We start from the raw sequence: 8,781 nt of genomic DNA, 5'->3' as shown, positions 1-8,781 counted from the left end.
TTATTAACTAATAACTTGTACGGTGTATTTGTATTTCTTAACTAATAACTTGTACGGTGTATTTGTATTTATTAACTAATAACTTGTACGTTGCGTGTAAGGTGTATTTGTTTTTATTAACTAATAACTCTACGTTGCATATAAGGTGTATTTGTATATAACGTCGGCAAAAACAGTGCGTGGGACGAATCGACTTTGGGACGAATCAACTTGTGGGATGAATCGACTTTGGGACGAATTAACTTGTGGGACGAATCGACTTGGGACGAATCGACTTGTGGGTCGAAACGACTTGGGACGAATGTGATTTGGGACGAATCGACCGTCGCCCCCCCCCCCACAGACACGTACACAGATTTCGCCCTTGTCAACTCGTCACATGTGGCATGGTCATTCATGACGGGTGAAGGTGATACTTACTATGATGTTTTTATTCGATTTATCGGGCCACGTGAGTTCCTTTACAAAAAGACTTGCATAGATACACAACACCCTTTATACTTCTGACATGACAATAAAACTATATACATGATCGGATCTTGGCATGAAATGATAATATAGTGTAATTTTAGATATTGTTGTTCGTCTGTCGATGCGACTAGAACCATCTTGTCATCATGGCGTTGGGGAAGTCATGCTTTGTGGGTCCGCAAATAACCGGTGAAACCAATCTACACCCGGAAGAGTCTCTGGCAGTACGGACAAGGAATGATGGCAGCTGTTGCAGGATTGATGGCTCTGTTCTTTCTGGCTTGCCTGCGGTCCTCGGCATGCTTTGGTACCCTTGCGATGCTCCTCTGTCTTAGGCTGCCTGTTACCACGTGCCCTGGTCTATGTTGAAAGCCTTCAATAAATTTGGAAACATGACTAAGCACCACCTGTTTTCGTGTTTCCGGTGAATGAACTAGTTAATTGTCTCAGAAATATGAAGTATTGTTATTAGTACTGACATGAAATGATATGACATTAGTGTAAATGTCAAGTGTATACAAGCCCGCCAATTGCGCATTCTAGGGCTTTGGGACATATGGGGAATAAAAACAGCTGCATGGAGAGCACTTTCAGAATTTTTAATTCCACCACAGGGAGCCCAGGAACTATAATCAACTGTAATACGCAGTCTCTATGAGCGGGGGAGGGGGGGGGGGTATCGGCTGGTATCTAGTGTAAGAAATAGACAAGGGATGAAGGCTCCAGCCAGCTCACATTTTTTAAACTCGAAAAAACAGACGAAAAAAATAAAAAATAAAATCTAAAAAAAATACCAGGTTGAAGAATATTAGTTGCTCCTTCGAATTTCGCCAAAGCCTTACCTACATTTTACCGATATCTGCAGAATAAATCAAGAAAACTACACAAATTGACTCCTAACGGTTAGTCCGAACCAGTTGAGCAAGGCTAACCCAGTCGTGACCTCGATGTGGTTCGTAACCAGTCTTGTGATGGGTTGTTGACAAATGCTGAACAGGCCACGCCTCCAACTGTGCCGTGCGTTCGGGCAAACCGTTAGGAATTCCTAAATGGAGTAAATTTGTGTAGTTTTCTTGATTTAATCTGCAGATATCGGTAAAATATAGGTAGGGCTTTGGCGAAATTTGAAGAAGCAACTAATATTCTTCAACCTGGTATTTTTTTTATATTTTATTTTTCATTCTTTTCGTCTGTTTTTTCGAGTTTAAAAAATGTGAGCTGGCTGGAGCCTTCATCCCTTGTCTATTTCTTACACTAGATACCAGCCGATACCCCCCCCCCCCGCTCATAGAGACTGCGTATTACAGTTGATTATAGTTCCTGGGCTCCCTGTGATTCCACTTAAAAAAAATAATGATGGCATCGTATAGGGAATGAGATATAAATAATATAAACTAACGACGTGTATATTCAATGCACTGTTAATGTGGCCGTGTTTGAGATTGATACGATAAAATTAACACCACTTGACATAAATATAGTAACGCTTAAACTGTTTTCAATAAAGGAATTCGAAATATTTCGTGTTGATATACGTTACACGACAAAACTGTTGTTAAATTTATATTTTAACTACGACAGAAATTGAAAAAAATATAAAGGAGAATACTTCGCAACAAAAACTCTAGACGTTAAATCACACATAATTATGGTTAACATGAACTATAGACGTTAGATCGAACATAATTATGGGTAACATGAACTATGGACATTAGATCGCACATAATTATGGGTAACATGAACTATAAACGTTAGATTGTACACAATTATGGGTAACATGAACTACAGACGTTAGATTGTACATAATTATGGGTAACAGGAACTATAGACGTTAGATTGTACATAATTATGGGTAACATGAACTATAAACGTTAGATTGTACATAATTATGGGTAACATGAACTATAAACGTTAGATTGTACATAATTATGGGTAACATGAACTACAGACGTTAGATTGTACATAATTATGGGTAACATGAACTATAAACGTTAGATTGTACATAATTATGGGTAACATGAACTATAAACGTTCGATTGTACATAAATATTGGTAACATGAACTATAGACATTAGATTGTACATACATATGGGTAACATGAACTATAGGCAGTAGCTCGCACATAATTATGGGTAACATAAACTATAGACGTTAGATTATACATAAATATGGGTAACATAAACTATAGACGTTAGATTATACATAAATATGGGTAACATGAACTATAGACGGTAGATTGTACATAATTATGGGTAACATGAACTACAGACGTTAGCTCGCACATAATTGTGGGTAACATGAACTATAGACGTTAGATCGCACATAATTATGGGTAACATGAACTACAGACGTTAGATTGTACATACATATGGGTAACATGAACTATAGACGTTAGATTGTACATAATTATGGGTAACATGAACTATAGGCAGTAGCTCGCACATAATTATGGGTAACATAAACTATAGACGTTAGATTATACATAAATATGGGTAACATAAACTATAGACGTTAGATTATACATAAATATGGGTAACATGAACTATAGACGGTAGATTGTACATAATTATGGGTAACATGAACTATAGTCGTTAGATTGTACATAATTATGGGTAACATGAACTATAGACGTTAAATCGCACATAATTATGGGTAACGTGAACTATAGACGTTAGATCGCACATAATTATGGGTAACATGTACTATAGACGTTAGATTATATATAAATATGGGTAACATGAACTATAAACGTTAGATTGTACATAATTATGGGTAACATGAACTATAGGCATTATATCGCACATAATTATGGGTAACATGAACTATAGACGTTAGATTATACATAAATATGGGTAACATGAACTATAGACGGTAGATTGTACATAATTATGGGTAACATGAACTACAGACGTTAGATCGCACATAATTATGGGTAACATGAACTATAGACGTTAGATCGCACATAATTATGGGTAACATGAACTACAGACGTTAGATTCTACATACATATGGGTAACATGAACTATAGACGTTAGATTGTACATAATTATGGGTAACATGAACTATAGACGTTAGATTGAACATAAATATGGGTAACATGAACTATGGACGTTAGATTGTACATCATTATGGGTAATATGAACTATAGGCATTAGATCGCACATAATTATGGGTAACATGAACTATAGACGTTAGATTGTACATAAATATGGGTAACATGAACTATAGACGTTAGATTGTACATACATATGGGTAACATGAACTATAGGCATTAGATCGCACATAATTATGGGTAACATGAACTATAGACGTTAGATTGTACATAAATATGGGTAACATGAACTATAGACGTTAGATTGTACATACATATGGGTAACATGAACTATAGACGTTAGATTGTACATACATATGGGTAACATGAACTATAGGCATTATATCACACATAATTATGGGTAACATGAACTATAGACGTTAGATTGTACATAAATATGGGTAACACGAACTACAGACGTTAGATTGGACATAATTATGGGTAACATGAACTATAGACGTCAGATCGCACATAATTATGGGTAACATGAACTATAGACGTTAGATTGTACATACATATGGGTAACATGAACTATAGTCGTTAGATTGTACATAATTATGGGTAACATGAACTATAGACGTTAAATCGCACATAATTATGGGTAACGTGAACTATAGACGTTAGATCGCACATAATTATGGGTAACATGTACTATAGACGTTAGATTATATATAAATATGGGTAACATGAACTATAGACGTTAGATTGTACATAATTATGGGTAACATGAACTATAGGCATTATATCGCACATAATTATGGGTAACATGAACTATAGACGTTAGATTGAACATAAATGTGGGTAACATGAACTATATACGTTAGATTGGACATAATTATGGGTAACATGAACTATAGACGTCAGATCGCACATAATTATGGGTAACATGAACTATAAACGTTAGATTGTACATACATATGGGTAACATGAACTATAGTCGTTAGATTGTACATAATTATGGGTAACATGAACTATAGACGTTAAATCGCACATAATTATGGGTAACGTGAACTATAGACGTTAGATCGCACATAATTATGGGTAACATGTACTATAGACGTTAGATTATATATAAATATGGGTAACATGAATTATAGGCATTAGATCGCACATAATTAAGGGTAAATGAACTATAGACGATAGATCCCACATAAGTTAAGGTAACATGAAGAACACAATCTATATCTAAGTTGAAATTCCACCCTAAGTTTCGTCTTTTAATTTCTGTGCTACAGAAAGTATTTGTTTTTCAATCAGTCTCATTCTTTCTGTTATGAAATTATAAAACTCGTAGTCTAACTCCATCCGTTCCCTCATAATGGCTTTAACTTTTTCCGATGGCTCCACTCTCGATTTTGACTTGAACTTTGTCAGTGCTTCTCTACGGACGATTTTTTGGTAGGCAACAGGCGCAGAGCGAAAAAATTGCGGTAATAGATACTGCCATATTTTCAATGATATTTCAAATTGTTCTAAAATTCCGACAAAAACAAAGTTCTCTACCACGTTTCTCTTCGCCGTTTCCAGTGCCCATTCGTGATCTTCATGACACGCGTCAACTTGGCCGCAAAAATACGGAATTATACCAATTTTTCCGGCTGCACATTCTGGATGATTGTCAAGAACGCATTCCTCGAATGTTAGATTGGCATTACGTTTGGTGTCTTCGCGTTCGTGTTTAACATCACCAAATCTAGTGTAGTAAAATGTAGATATTTTTCTGTCTACTGGGTCCCTAATTAGGTTAATGTACTTCGGTGATGATGAAATATCGATGCCATGACTGGAAAAATTAACATATCTCACGTGTCTATTGTAAATAAAAGGCGGATTTAGTGACATCACTTCTGAAATAAATTCCATTTCTTCCTGGTTTGTAAGTGTCATGCCATGATATTCTTGGCTTTTAACGTGCTTGAAATTGTTCCATTCTGCAGCTCTTTCCGTTACTGCCATAAGTGTTCTACTGCCACATTTGCCAACTCTATTATAAATCAGTCGAGATACGGTTCTCAGGGCTTTGAGGTCTAAAGGCATTCCAGTTGCAGGGGTTATTTTGTCATCCGCCGCGGCCCTCTGTCCTTCGTTCGGATGTATCATTTTAACATCCTCTATGGCCTTTTTTTTTTCTTTGGACGAAAACATTTCGCCATCTACAACGACCCTGAGTTCTTCCTTTGGGTTAATCCATTCGTTTTGTGAAAGATGTATCTGCCCCTGTGACGTTGCTGTTTCTGATACATCGCGATCAAATGGATGATTTGGTTGTTGTGAGATACGCATGAACGACGAATAAATACCAAATAAAGATATTATTAATGTGATAGATAGAAGTGATGTATAGAAGCTAGAAAACGTCCCTCGTGGTTTCCTTGGTGATAACGTCCGACTGTCTATGGTTTCCAATATTTCTAAATGAAATAGATATATGTCACATGTTAAGTTAATCCGCGGGTAAATAAGGAGTGTGTACCATATGGTGATTACGAATATACATTAATACATTTTAACAATAACAAAATATTTTTTTAAATTTTGCCACATATTTTTTAATAAATTTAATTTTTCTAGTAATTTTTTGGTGTATGGTCATTGGTTTTTAGGCCTAGTTATTACAAACTAACAGTTTTATTTAATAACCGACTAGGCATATATGGCATTCGAGTTTGACTCTCTCAATTAGCAGTGTTTATATTGTAATCACTACCGGGGTTCTGACAGAGTCATTAATTGCTACCGGGGAGTTGACAGTGCCATTACTGGCTACCGGAGTGTTGACAGTACCATTACTGGCTACCGGAGTGCTGGTAGTGCTATTAATGGCTCCCGGGGTGTTGACAGTGCCATTACTGGCTACCGAGATGCTGACAGTGCCATTACTGGCTACCGGGGTGTTGACAGTACCATTACTGGCTACCGGAGTGCTGGTAGTGCTATTAATGGCTCCCGGGGTGTTGACAGTGCCATTACTGGCTACCGAGATGCTGACAGTGCCATTACTGGCTACCGGGGTGTTGACAGTGCCATTACTGGCTACCGGAGTGCTGGTAGTGCCATTAATCGCTCCCGGGGTGTTGACAGTGCCATTACTGGCTACCGGTGTGCTTACAGTGCCGTGCATGACAGTTAATACAGCAAAATACTGGTTAATTGGACAAGTAATACTACAATCGCATAATCATTATTTGTACATAATTGTAAGTATCCAGTATCATTTTAGTCGTTATTTGAATAACTTTAACTACCGCACAGAGGCTGCTGATATCGTTAACACAACATAATACATGACCAAATACTCACCTCTGTGTGCATGTCCGACGTTCACACCACATGGTAGGGATAGTGAGGATGGCTTGATGTTTAGGGGCATTTTAACAGACTGAATGTCTCACAGTTGCATTGATAGTAACAGTGACAATAACCCGGATACATCACATTACTATTATGGTATTCATCAATATTACGCAGTGCATTGTACAGAAATATTGCATCAAGTGATTTTTTTAAAGCTGACACTCGGACGACAACCAATGAGGACAGCTGCATCTGTTGGATAATAAATGCAATGGTACAGCAAATCACATTGTTTAAAGATTAACCATGTTTCTATGAGAACAATAAATCTCTGTCGATGTTGCCGATACTGTGAACAACGGGAAGTAAATGCTATACGAATCACCAATTCACCTCAACCGAGTCGCATTTGAATATATTTAATTTGTTTTGATATTAGCTCATTACGCGCGACACACTAAACACCCACCCCCGCTCTTCAGTTCAACAAATTTCACAACAAATATTTTTTGACTCAGTATGCATATATGCTTTCCTTTCAGCCATTTGATGTTAAAACGCGGTGGTCGTCGCGCAGCGCGTGTTCTAATTCCATGTAAACAAACAATGTATTTTACACGCGTTGAATACGTCGCTATGAGTCCCATATCGAACAGGACGCGGCACGACGACTGCCGCCCTTTAATTTATACCAGTTACTTTAATTAGACATACCTAATGTATACATCTGAGATACATAATTGACAGAGCTGTACAGTAATTAGACATGAAAGGTTAACCCGCAAGAGGGAAATCAAGTCAGACTCTAGCTGTGATTTAAATGCATCTTGAATGCACTTGTGATAATCTTAGAGGGCATGGTGGCTGAAATAATCTAATATTTTATAAGATTATGAAAATTCGGTAAGGCAGTTTCTGGCAGAGAAAATTAAGCACTAAAAACGCTGATGACGACAATATAATTGGGATAGAGAGAGCACACCGTTTCCGTACAAACCACACATCGTTAGGTAGACCACGTAGAGTTATAAGAAAGTTCCCGCCATATAAAGTACGCAGCCGAATACTAACAGCACCAAGAACGATTTTCAAAGATTCAAACTTCGCCGTGAAGGAAGATTTTCCTCGCATGGTCCGTGATACCATTCATGATTGAAGCAAGGGAAGCTCGTGAGCGTGCATCCTTACGACACGATGTATTAGTTATTGATGAAAATCGGTACAAGTATGATGATGTCAAGCAAGATATTATTGTGAAATTGTAGGGAGGAGGCCAGGCCCCGAAAACTGGTCGGATAGAGTCTGTTCATGTGAACAAATCTTTTTTTTAGTACCGTCGGCCGTATTCCGAAACGGGAACTTATGTTTTGGGTTCCGTTCGTGCGTCCGTCCGTGCGTCTGTTCGTGCGTCCGTGCGCTCGTCGTCATTGCTCAGAGACCCATGGGCCGATTTTCTTCAAAGCTAGTACAAAGACAACTCATAATGGAAAATATGTGCACATCGATTTATTTTTTATTTGGTTGAGCTTTGATCGACTGGTGGCCATTTGTGTCTCAAAAAAAAAACACACCAAAAATTAACATTGGACATGTCATCAACCGTTTCTCGGGTATGCTTTGACTTTTTCTGCTCATTTTACAGTAATGATTGTACAAATTTGGTTTAAATTTTGTATAAAGGCAAGATATAATGGGTTAAATCCTGTTTTCAGTTACTTTTTGCATTCATCAATATTTAGCTGAATAGCGGCCATTTTCGTCAAAAACGAATAAAATCACAAAATTCAAACATGTCATCTACCGTTTCTTGGACATGCCTTGACCGATTTGATTCAAACTTGGCATTGGCATCATTCATGGCGGGTTACTAATGCACGTCGTTTTTTTTCGTGTTTCGATTCAAAATGATGGACTGGTGGCCATTT

General features: G+C 37.4%; 1 protein-coding gene across 2 annotated transcripts; it reads right to left on the bottom strand.

Moving 5' to 3' along the window:
- Positions 1–410: 410 nt before the first annotated feature.
- On the bottom strand, positions 411–7,075 carry LOC100373487 (uronyl 2-sulfotransferase-like). Of its 2 annotated transcripts, none has more exons than XM_085502730.1 (3): positions 6,863–7,075; positions 1,314–5,973; positions 411–844 (listed from the first exon to the last, which is right to left on the bottom strand). In XM_085502730.1, the coding sequence occupies exons 1-2, from the start codon at positions 6,930–6,932 to the stop codon at positions 4,766–4,768; spliced, it is 1,278 nt and encodes a 425-aa protein (XP_085358856.1). In that variant the 5' UTR covers positions 6,933–7,075; the 3' UTR covers positions 411–844; positions 1,314–4,765. The 2 variants fall into 2 exon arrangements, with proteins under 2 accessions (XP_085358856.1, XP_077869270.1); XM_078013144.2 differs by having other exon boundaries at positions 5,066–5,973.
- Positions 7,076–8,781: the final 1,706 nt, after the last annotated feature.

This window comes from Saccoglossus kowalevskii, chromosome 1 (genome assembly GCF_978046115.1).
Source record: "Saccoglossus kowalevskii chromosome 1, keSacKowa6.1, whole genome shotgun sequence".
Taxonomy (NCBI): Eukaryota; Metazoa; Hemichordata; class Enteropneusta; family Harrimaniidae; genus Saccoglossus; species Saccoglossus kowalevskii.
The sequence above is the reverse complement of the archived record's forward strand: the minus strand, read 5'-3'. Positions and strand labels throughout refer to the sequence as shown.